The 12,494-nt window shown below is 35.9% G+C and overlaps 1 protein-coding gene across 1 annotated transcript in view; it reads left to right on the forward strand.

Annotated features, from left to right (window-relative positions):
• LOC128068269 (disintegrin and metalloproteinase domain-containing protein 18-like) overlaps window positions 1-12,494 on the forward strand; it is a 117,649-nt gene that overhangs the window by 27,049 nt on the left and 78,106 nt on the right. Inside the window, exons 10-12 of the mRNA XM_052661393.1 lie at window positions 815-896; window positions 10,686-10,822; window positions 12,196-12,379. Of these exons, the coding sequence (XP_052517353.1) occupies window positions 815-896; window positions 10,686-10,822; window positions 12,196-12,379 (403 nt within the window). The remainder of the gene's footprint in view (window positions 1-814; window positions 897-10,685; window positions 10,823-12,195; window positions 12,380-12,494) is intronic.

Consider the following 12,494-nt stretch of genomic DNA (forward strand, 5'->3'; position numbering starts at 1 on the left):
GACCAAAATATTTTGGAATATAATTTATATGAAAAAATCTGTCTTTCATGAGCTTTTATAATATCAGCTATATGACAGAATACATACAAACTCCAACTTATTAATGATGTAAAACTGATACTATTCAGTTAATAAATATTACCTACGATTTGTGAATGCATTTCATGTCTACTGTTCGATAAAGAAACATTTAGGTTTTTGGTAATATGGTTAGGGCTTCCCTGGTGGCTCAGATGATAAGAATCTGCCTGCAGTTGGGAAACTCAGGTTTGATCCCTGAGTTTGGAAGATCTTTGGAGAAGGGAATGGCTGCCCACTCCAGTATTCTTGTGGAAAATTCCATGGACGGAGGAGCCTGGTGGGCTACAGCCTATGGGGTCACAAAGAGTAGGACATGACTGAAGAAATGCCTGTCTATAATTTTAAAAACTGCTTATATTTAGATGGCAAGAAATAAAAATAAATAAATAAAATTAATCATCAAAAAAGAAATATTTTCCATAAATTAAAAATTTCTTTTAATTTTTAGTGACCAAAACAATAAATTGCTGAATAAGGGAAATTGAGGAGAATTTGATATAATAAAATTATATCAAGTCAAGGACTTAGGTTAAGAAAAAAAATTGATATTAAGGTGAATTATAGTTTTCAAAAATTTGAGCATTTTGTATAATATATTAGGTATTATTCAGATTGAAAATAGTATGTTTGAAAACTTATTTTAAATTTTATGGGAGATTTAACTTAATAAATAAGCTTGTGAATCGTTCTGAATGACCATGCTAATACAAAAGGAAACATTAAAATGATGTAGTTACAGGAAACAGCCTAAACATGTGGGAGCAACATTTCCTGGCACGATATGCAATAGAAGCTATGATGCAGATGTTGCTGTGGTATGTAATTTGTGTCCTCTCTGTGAATATTTTTTTTCTAAACTTTATATTGTGTTTTATAAATATTATTTTACATAGTGAAGTAAACTTGATTTTTTTTCTCTATATCTGTATGTATTATTATTTTGTTCGGACAACATGATTTTAATCTCAGACAGTTATTTAATTATAAATTTCAAATATAGGGAAATGATATGAAGAGATATGACTATACCTCTTCACCAGCCTGGCATAAAAGATGATAGCATTGTATCAGATTTCCTAAGAACATAACCTTAGGGAAAAGTTAAAGCCTTCTGTTATGTCTCCTCCAAATTCAGGAAATAACAGAAGGCATGACTTCATATTTGCTAGTTTTTGCATATTTTATACTATTGTTACAAATACATGTAACCATTAACTATGTATTATTGTTTTGTTTTGTTCTTTCTTTATATATCATTTCAGAACCATTTTGAATAGCTTGTTAAAAGGTGTATACAAGTTGAAACATACTACTACTTCCTTTTTCTTTCAAAACTGTATCTTATCAAATAAAGCAAATATTCTTTTTACAAATAAAAATGGTTTTACAAGACTACTGAAAACACTAAATCAATTCTTTGCATAATCTACACTTTTGAATCCTTTTCCTTTTGTTTTTAAACTTTCCTTCCTGGCATATAACATAGTGTATATTTCCTTTTAAATAAAAGTTTTATTGAGGTGCATCATGTATAGAGAAAATTGCACAAGTCATAAGCATACAGCACACTAGTTTTTGGCCAAGTTATACATAGATATAAGTATCACAGAGGTCAAGAAATAAAATCTTATCAATAGGTCAGATCAGTTCAATTCAGTCGCTCAGTCGTGTCCGACTCTTTGCGACCCCATGAATTGCAGCATGCCAGGCCTCCCTGTCTATCACCAACTCCTGGAGTTCACTCAAACTCATGTCCATCGAGTCGGTGATGCCATCCAGCCATCTCATCCTCTGTCGTCCCCTTCTCCTCTTGCCCCAAATCCCTCCCAGCATCAGAGTCTTTTCCAATGAGTCAACACATCGCATGAGGCGGCCAAAGTACTGGAGTACTGTAGCATCATTCCTTCCAAAGAACACCCAGGATTGATCTCCTTTAGAATGGACTGGTTGGATCTCCTTAGAGTCCATGGAATTCTCAAGAGTCTTCTCCAACACCACAGTTCAAAAGCATCAGTTCTTCAGCACTCAGCTTTCTTCACAGTCCAACTTTCACATCCATCCACTGGAAAAACCATAGCCTTGACTAGATGGATCTTTGTTGGCCAAGTAATGTCTCTGCTTTTCAATATGCTATCTAGGTTGGTCATAACTTTCCTTCCAAGGAGTAACTGTCTTTTAATTTCATGGCTGCAATCACCATCTGCAGTGATTTTGGAGCCCCCAAAAATAATGTCTGACACTGTTTCCACTGTTTCCCCATCTATTTGCCATGAAGTGATGGGACCAGATGCCATGATCTTCATTTTCTGAATGTTGAGCTTTAAGCCAACTTTTTCACTCTCCTCTTTCACTTTCATCAAGAGGCTTTTTAGCTCCTCTTCACTTTCTGCCATAAGGGTGGTGTCATCTGCATATCTGAGGTTATTGATATTTCTCCTGGAAATCTTGATTCCAGCTTGTGCTTCCTCCAGAATCAGAAGACTCATAAATCCTCCTTCCCGCTATCTTGACACTTACTGGTTAACTTGATCTTTCTTTGAGCTTTCTGTAAATAATAGAGTATGTGTTCTCAATGTGTGTATTTACAACATATTTGCTCAAAACTTCATCTTTGATGGTTATTCATGTTTATATGTGTAGAAATAGTTTGTTCATTCTTTTGCTCTATATTTCTGAGTAATATGCCCAATGAATTCCTTGGGTATTCAAATTTCAATGCAGTTCAGTTCAGTCATGCACTTGTGTCCTATTCTTTGCAATCCCATGGACTGCAGCATGCCAGACCTCCCTATCCAACACCAACTCCCAGAGTTTACTCAAACTCGTGTCCATTGAGTAGGTGATGCCATCCAACCATCTCATCCTCTGTCATCCCCTTCTCCTCCTGCCCCCAAATCCCACCCAGCATCAGGGTATTTTCAAATGAGTCAGCTCTTCAATCAGGTGGCAAAAGTATTGAAATTTCAGCTTCAGCATCAGTTCTTCCAACGAATATTCAGGACTGATCTGCTTTAGGATGGACTGGTTCGATCTCCTAGCTGTCCAAGGGACTCTCAAGAGTCCTCTCCAACACCACAGCTCAAAAGCATAAATTCTTATGCACTCATCTTTCTGTATAGTCCAACTCTCACATCCATATATGATTACTGAAAAAAACCTTAGCCTTGACTAGATGGACCTATGTTGGCAAAGGAATGTCTCTGCTTTTTAATAAGCTGTTTAGGTTGGTCATAACTTTTCTTCCAGTGAGCAAGTGTCTTTTAGTTTCATGGTTATAGTCACCATCTGCAATGATTTTGGAGCTCCCCAAAATAAAGTCTGTCACAGTTTCCATTGTTTCCCCTTCTATTTGCCGTGAAGTGATGAGACCAGATGCCATGATCTTCATTTTCTGAATGTTGAGCTTTAAGCCAACTTTTCCACTCTCCTCTTTCATTTCATCAAGAGGCTCTTTAGTTCTTCACTTTTTGCCATAGGGGTGGTGTCATCTGCATATCTGAGGTTATTGAGATTTCTCCCAGCAATCTTGATTTCTTCTTGTGATTCATCCAGCCCAGCATTTCTCATGACATACTCTGCATATAAGTTAAATAAGAAGGGTAATAATATACAGCCTTGACATACTCCTTCCCCAATTTGGAACCAGTCTGTTGTTCCATTTCCAGTTCTGTTTCTTCTTAATCTGCATACAGATTTCTCAGGAGGCAGGTCAGGTGGTCTGGTATTCCCATCACTTGAAGAGTTTTCCACAGTTTATTGTGATCCACACAGTCAAAGGCTTTGGCACAGTTAATAAAGTATAAGTAGATGTTTTTCTGAAACTCTGTTGCTTTTTTGATGATTCAACGGATGTTGGCAATTTGATCTCTGGTTCCTCTGCTTTTTCTAAATCCAGGTTGAACATCTGGAAGTTCACTGTTCATGTACTATTGAAGCCTGGCTTGGAGAAGTTTGAGCATTTACTTTGCTAGCATGTGAGATGAGTGCAATTGTGTGGTAATTTGAGCATTCTTTGGCATTGCTTTTCTTTGGGATTGGAATGAAAACTGATCATTTCCAGTCCTGTGGCCACTGCTGAGTTTTCCAAATTTGCTGGCATATTGAGTGCAGCACTTTCACAGTATCATCTTTCAGGATTTGAAGTTGTTCAACTGGAATTCCATCACCTCCACTAGCTTTGTTTGTAGTGATGCTTCAAAATTAGGCATTATCTATGGAGAAGACTCTTGAGAGTTCCTTGGACTGCAGGGAGATCCAACCAGTCCATTCTGAAGGAGATCAGCCCTGGGATTTCTTTGGAAGGAATGATGCTAAAGCTGAAACTCCAGTACTTTGGCCACCTCATGCGAAGAGTTGACTCATTGGAAACGACTGATGCTGGGAGGGGTTGGGGGCAGGAGGAGAAGGGGACGACAGAGGATGAGATGGCTGGATGGCATCACTGACTCAATGGACGTGAGTGAACTCTGGGAGTTGGTGATGGACAGGGAGGCCTGGCATGCTGCGATTCATGGGGTTGCAAAGAGTCGGACACGACTGAGCGACTGAACTGAACTGAACTTATTGATTTCCTATATTGAACATTCAACATCCTAATAGCTGATTTCTTCATGGAAACATTTAAGATCTTTTTATCCTTCCAAGGTATCTTTTATCATGCAACATGCTTGTTATATTAAAGCGCTTTCAGTCTGGGCACTAATTTACATCTGTCCTGAGAAGCTTTATTGTATTGTTTACTTGATCATATTTTTGGTTCCCTTTTCTTTGTAAAACTTTGTTAAGTATGTATGAGAGCATTTTGACTCATCATCTATTTTTTTTTCTCTTCTTAAATTTTTCCTTTTCTTTTTAATCCTTTTTCCCAACCTTGAGCAATTGGCTTAACTTTTTCCAGGGCATAAAATTGTGCTACTCCATGTCATGGGTGGTGGTGGTTTAGTTGGTAAGTAATGTCTGACTCTTATGACCCCATTCACTGTATGTAGCCCGCCAGGCTCCTATGTCCATGGGATTTCCCAAGCAAGAATACTTGAGTGGGTTGGTATTTCCTTCTCCAGGGGATCTTTTCCACCCAGGGATCAAAGCTGGGTCTCCTGCATTGCAGGTGGATTCTTTACCACTGAGCCACCAGGGAAGCCTTGCAATTATTGAAGTCCATGAACACCTTGGTTTAAGCAACATATGTTACAAACTGCATAAGACATATATCATGCTGTAGTTGAGTGTTCTATACATGCCAGTTTTATAGACATTGTGTGATAATATTTTTCATGTCTTTTAAATAATTTCCTATTGTCTAGTGCTTTTGTCAATTATGAGAGTTGTCGCAGTCTCCAACTAAATTACGTATGTGTGTGTTTATTCTTTCAATTATATTTATTTTAGCTTCATATTTTTGAAGCTCTTATGTTTGATATGCAAACATTTAAGATTATTATTGAACTTTTTATTACTGCAATATCCTTTGTCCATGATAATCTTTGTTCTGAAGCTAGCTTCATCTGTTTTCAATATAGCCTCTCCAGCTTTCTTATGATGAATGTTCATATGTTAAATCTCTTTTCTTAACTGGTTTGGTCTTTATATATTATGTGAACTTCCAGTCAGCAGCTGAACCATGTGTTTTTTCCTCTGTTTCACCAATCTGTTTAACTAATATGTTTAGACAATTTTCACTGAATCTAATTGTTGATGCATCTATATTTCAGTTTGTCAACTTAGTATATGTTTTCTGTGTTATCTATCTTTTTTTGGTCCTCTGTTGCCATTTACAGTTCTCATTTTTTCTAGAACAATTTTTTGTATTCTATTTTGATTTATTCATCATAGGCATAATAAGCAAGCATGACCCATTGGCCAAATCTGGCCAACCACCTATATTGTAAATAAAGTTCTATTTACAGTTTTATCCACACATTAACCCACTGTGTCTAGGTAATTATAGTTGTGACAAATACTGTATAGTACACAAATATATCCTGTCTCTTTATATAAACTATCTATCTCTTTTTAGTGTTTTTCAATATTTCTCTTTGTAAAACATTTTTAATATGTTCTATAGTGAGATTACACACACACACTGACACAATCACATACACCCAAGTTTATTTACCAGCATTTTCAAGTAGAATATGGGAATGTTAATACCATATTTATTTTAGATCGAAATTATGTGTATAATCATAAAATGGGAAATTTTATAGTATAGTTTGCTTAAATACTACTTCTAAGCATATTAATAAGTATACACACTAAATTATAATTTTAAACATAATTTTAAAAAATCAAATGAAAAATAGTCTATTTTATCTACCCATGAAAGTACATTTTCTGTTCCTCTTTCTTCACTACTGATGTTACAGGTTTTCTTTTATTATCATTTTCTTTCTTGTCTGAAGAGCTTCCTTTAGTCATTGTTTTAAAACTTGGTTACTGGCAATATGTCTTTTAATTTTCCTTCATTTTAGAATGTCTTTATTTCATCTTCATTATTTAAGGATATTTTTGCTGGATGAAAGTCGTTTTCAGCACTTCAAAACTATTGTGTTACATTCTCTGTCTGACATTATTTCTGATGAGAACTCTTATTAATCATTGTTCTTCTGTAAGCAATCTGTTGTTTTCCTTTGGTTGACTTCAAGACATTTAGAAGTTTTCTCTGGCCATCTAATTATGATGTGTCTGATCATGCATTATTTCGAGTTTATTGTTAGAAGTTTTGTGAATCTATTAAATATGTAGATTTGTGTCTTTTGCCAAATTGAGGAGATTTTCAGCCATTTTTCTCTTCAAATATATTTCAGCTATGCACTTTTATTCTGGGCCACTAATGATATTAATGTTAGGTTTTTGTTGTTGTTGTCATCATTGTCCTACTGCTCCTGTATTTTTGTTCATTTTTTCAAAAGCTATTTCCTCTCTGTCTTGAGATTGGGTAATTTATACTAATGAATCTTTAAGTTCACTGATACTCCCTTCTGTCATCTCTTTTTTTCACTAAATTCATCTATTGAAGTTTATTTTCTTATTACTGTATTTTTTCTCTTCTGAAGTTTTAATTCAGTTCTTTTTATATCATCTATTTATTTGATGACATTTTCTATTTCTTAATTTCCTTTAAGAGTTTTTGTAATAGCTCATTGGAGCATTTTTATGGTGGTTGCTTTAAAATGCTTGTCAGGAAATGCATCTTGGTTTTGCTTTCTGTTGATTGCCATTTCTGACTGCAGTCAAGATATTCCTGGTTCTTGGTATTTGAGTAATTTTGGGCTGTATTTGGAATATTTTTGAGAATTGTCATCAGGCACTGATTTCTCTTTTTATTTTCCATTTCTGAAGACAGTTCATTTTCTAAAATACACATTTTAGGCTAGTTTTATGGACTGTTGCTCACATCCTGGTTTAGTTTCCATGGCCTTTTTAATGATATTCTTTGAAACCTTGGACATTATAGCATTCAGAGGAAGTGTGGATTCTGCTGCTTTTCTCTGACGAGGGTTGACTTTTGTTTGCTTGTTTTGTCGTTCAGTGCTCTTGGTTAAAGTCAGAACAGCAACTCAGCCTCACAGACGGCAGATCTGGCCTCAGCTGAGCTCTTCAGTTTGAGGCTGCTAATTGTACGAGTGTCTCAGGAATCAGCGAGAAATGTGGGAGACAGAATTCGGATTATCTTCTTTCTGAAGTTTTCTGCTTGTGTATTTGGCAGTCATAATTTCCTGATATTCACATTTTATATTTCCAGGCTAGAAATAGTAAAGATTTTGCCCTGAGTTGCCCCGTGAACCCACATCCCATATCTGTTATACTTGTCCTCAGTCTAAAAGTCACACAAACTTTCTCTTTTTAGTTTCTTTTGAGCATAGACTCCCAACCAATGCTAAAACCTTCTGTTAATGCCAGGTGGACTCCAACTTCTTCACCACCTGTAGTATCTATTATATTCTATATTATAGATGCTAAGTCTCTATTGAAACTGTACCATATTCATTTTTCTTCTCCATTTTTTTCCTGTATTTGTGTACATGCACAAATACATGTGCATGTACAAACACACACACACCACACAACTCTTCCTGCCCACCCCCAGCTTTATTGGCTTCTCTGATAGCTCAGCTGATAAAGAATCCTCCTGCAATGCAGGAGACCCCTGTTTGATTCCTGGATAGGGAAGATTCCCTGGAGAAGGGATAGGCTACCCATTCCAGTATTCTTGGACTTGCCTTGTGGCTCAGCTGGTAAAGAATCCACCTGCAATGAGGGAGACCTGGGTTCTATCCCTGGGTTGGGAAGGTCCCCTGGAGAAGGGAAAGGTAGCCACTCCAGTACTCTGGCCTGGAAAATGCCATGGACTGTATAATCCATGGGGTTGTAAAGAGTCAGACACAACTGAATGACTTTCACTTTCACTTTCTAGCTTTATGGAGACATAATTGACAAATAAAATATTTATATAATTAAAGTGTAGTGTGAAAAATTCTAAAAGAGATGGGAATACTAGACCACCTGATCTGCCTCTTGAGAAACCTGTAGGCAGGTCAGGAAGAAACAGTTAGAATTGGGCATGAAACAACAGACTGGTTCCAAATAGGAAAAGGAGTAGTCAAGGCTGTATATTGTCACCCTGCTTATTTAACTTATATGCAGAGTACATCATGAAAAACGCTGGGCTGGAGGAAGCACAAGCTGGAATCAAGATTGCCAGAAGAAATATCCATAACCTCAGATGTGCAGATGACACCACCCTTATGGAAGAAAGTAAAGAAGAACTAAAGAGCCTCTTGATGAAAGTGAAAGAGGAGAGTGAAAAAGTTGGCTTAAAGCTCAACATTCAGAAAACAAAGATCATGGAATCCGGTCCCATCACTTCATAGCAAATAGGTGGGGAAACAGTGGAAACAGTGAGAGACTATTTTTTGGAATCCAAAATCACTGCAGATGGTGATTGCAGCCATGAAATTAAAAGACAATTACTCCTTGGAAGGAAAGTTATGACCAACCTAGATAGCATATTCAAAAGCAGAGACTATACTTTGCCAACAAACGTCCATCTAATCAAGGCTATGGTTTTTCCATTGGTCATGTATGGATGTGAGAGTTGGACTATAAGGAAAGCTGAGCACCAAAGAATTGATGCTTTTGAACTGTGGTGTTGGAGAAGACTCTTGAGAGTCCCTTGGACTGCAAGGAGATCCAACCAGTCCATCCTACAAGAGATCAGTCCTGGGTGTTCATTGGAAGGGCTGATGTTGAAGCTGAAACTCCAATACTTTGGCCACCTGATGTGAAGAGCTGATTCATTAGAAAAGACCCTGATGCTCGGAAAGATTGAGGGCAGGAGGAAAAGGGGATGACAGAGGATGAGATGTTTAGATGGCATCCCCGACTCAATGGACATGAGTTTGGGTAGGCTATGGGAGTTGGTGATGGACAGGGAGGCCTGGCGCGCTGCAGTTCATGGGGTCACAAAGAGTCAGATACGACTGAGCAACTGAACTGAACTGAACAGTGTGATAATTTGATACTAGTTATGGAATGGTTCCAAAAATTAATCAATATATCCATCAATCCACTTTATTTATGAAAGTGCTTAAGACCCACTTTCTTGACAGTTTTCAAGTATATATTGCAGTCTCATCAACTGTAGTCACCATGCTTTATACCATATACATACACACACAATATCTTTATTTAGGGTATGGATTAAATTTTACTCATGATAATTTTTTTGGATATAGAAAAACTAGGAAGTTCTAAAAAATTTTTGTTTGTAATTTGTAAGTTCTAAAAATTATGTAATTATTAAATAAATGTAATATACACATTTATTTACATAAATAAATTACATTTATTTATGAAATTTCATTCATATGAAATGCTACTCTTCACTATTGTCAGTCTTTTTGTGCTAACATCTCACTTGAGATTCTTTACCATGGCCTTGCCTGTGTCTTGAACTTCCATCCTGTCATTTCTTCATTCATTATACTACAACCTTTGAACAGGTTCCCAAACAAGCTTGCTACCACTATTCATAACGGTGGGTCATTTCGCAAACTTTGTATCTCATCTTAAGCATCAATGCCAAAAATAGACTTTTCTAACTATCTGATCTATACAGTTATACCCCTCCTCAGAATTCTCTGTTGAAGAATTCCATTTCTTTAGAGCACTTTTCATGCTTTATTTATATCTGGTAGGTTTGTTGTTACTTTCCAACTAATTTTCTTTCCCCTCTTCTGTAAAATATGCTCCAAGTGTGGACAAAGTCCCTTCTTTTCATACATGCCACTATATTCTCATTTTTTTTGTTTAATCATAGTGCCTGGCCTATGTCTATATTGAACTATATTTGTTAATGGAAAGTATTGATTTAATAAGAAAGTTAAATGTGTTTGATTACCTTTTACCTTATCTCATGCTCTTTATTAAATTAACTAGTATGGATATTCAGATTGATGATTTATCAAAATGAAGTAGAAATCTGGTCAACATGGAAAAGTATTAAAATATAAAATTTTATAGGAACAAAGCTCTTTTGATATGTTTCTTGCTTTCATTTTCTTCTCATATGTTGGTTTTCTCTTCAACTTTCTTTATTTCAGTATCCAGGCACAATAACATTGGAGGGATTTTCAGTTATTATAGCTCAACTACTTGGCCTTAAAATAGGGTTAGCATATGATGACATCCAGGAGTGTTCCTGTCCAACAGCTAAGTGCATAATGAACCATGAAGCAGTGTAAGCATTGTTTTTCCTCTCAAATTAATGTCATGCACATATTTGTGCACTTGGTTACAAGACATGAAGAATTTATTTTTTATACTCAATCCCACATCAAAAATTGGGAAGGAATGTTTGTGCAAGAGGAGAAATCACACTAGTGAGTTTGTCCATGTGACACAAGACTCCAGAAAGTAGTGGATCCCGTAACAATGAAATATTCACTAAAGGGAATTCAAGGAAAAATGTAGATTTATGAGGACTATGAAATATTGTATTCACACAGATAGTTTTGCTGTTTATATTGTTGTTGTATCTGTTGTTCAAAGCAAAATCACCTTTGGTGATGTAACATAGTACTAGTCCCTTTGGCTATTACATTGAAGGGAACAAAAAATAAGAAAATATTTGAAGAAAAATGTAGATGTCCTTATTTGCAGATATTATGATTGACTACCTATGCAAAGGCAGCAGAATCAGTCAGTGTACCATCAGAACAATAACATCAGAAAATTCGTCAGGGTGATCAATCTTGAAAACTAGTCTGTGTACCAGCACTAAGGAAATAGATAACTTACTATAAAATGTCTAATTTTTCCAGAAGTTCATACATTCAGTACAATTCCAGTCAATATTTTAGATTAAATTAAATTGGATGAACTCTGTGGGAGGCATAAAATGGAGATAATAGACATAAATGACCTTTTCGTGATTATGGAGTGGAATTTATAATCAAAGGAGAGATTTTATTGATGGGACATATGACATATCTATAGACTGATTAAAATAAAGAGAAGAGGAGGAAAAAATGATGATGTTGGATATAAGGAACACAGGAGCAAAATCACGGAGTAATGTAGGAGAGAATGTAGGATCCAGTGCTTAAGTAGAGGGGCTGATTTTAATAGAGCTGGATAAATTCAGTTATTGTGATAGAATGTTAGGAGTAAGTAGATTGAAACATACACATTACCATCTGTAAAACAGATAGCCAGTGGGAATTTGCTGTATTAATGCAGGGAATCAAAAGCTGGTGCTCTGTGACAACCTAGAGGGGTGGGTTGGGGAGGGAACTGGGAGGGAGGTTTAAGAGGAGGGGACATGTGTGTGCTTGTGGCTCATTTGTGTTGATGTATGACAGAAATTATCACCATATTGTAAAGTAATTATCCTCCAATTAGAAACAAAATTTTAAAAAATTAGTCATGATTTACATTGTCTCCACAAAAAGCATTAGTTTTTCGTTTGGAGCATCTAACAATTCATATTATATATGGTGCATATGATATATGGTGCATATATATATATAATATTCACATTATATATGGTGCATTGTTTAGATGTGGTTTTATTAGATAGGTTTATTTAACCTGAGGATTATTTCATTTTAGAGTTTCCAGTGGTGTAAGGATTTTTAGCAACTGTAGCATGCATGAATATAGATCTTTTGTTTCAACATTTGAAGCTCAGTGTCTTCAGAAGTTTTCAATATTGAAACCATTCTACCAAAATCAATCAGTGTGCGGTAATGGAATTTTGGAAACTCATGAAGAATGTGACTGTGGCAGTGAACAGGTGGGTGATTAAGACTGAAATCTGAGCACAATTTTGTATGTTTCTAATAAGCAACCAAGGTGTATATGGAATAATATATGCAACTAAGTCTTCAGTAGAATTAAGATATAAAAAT

Source organism: Budorcas taxicolor, chromosome 24 (assembly GCF_023091745.1).
Source record: "Budorcas taxicolor isolate Tak-1 chromosome 24, Takin1.1, whole genome shotgun sequence".
In the NCBI taxonomy this organism is placed as follows: domain Eukaryota; kingdom Metazoa; phylum Chordata; class Mammalia; order Artiodactyla; family Bovidae; genus Budorcas; species Budorcas taxicolor.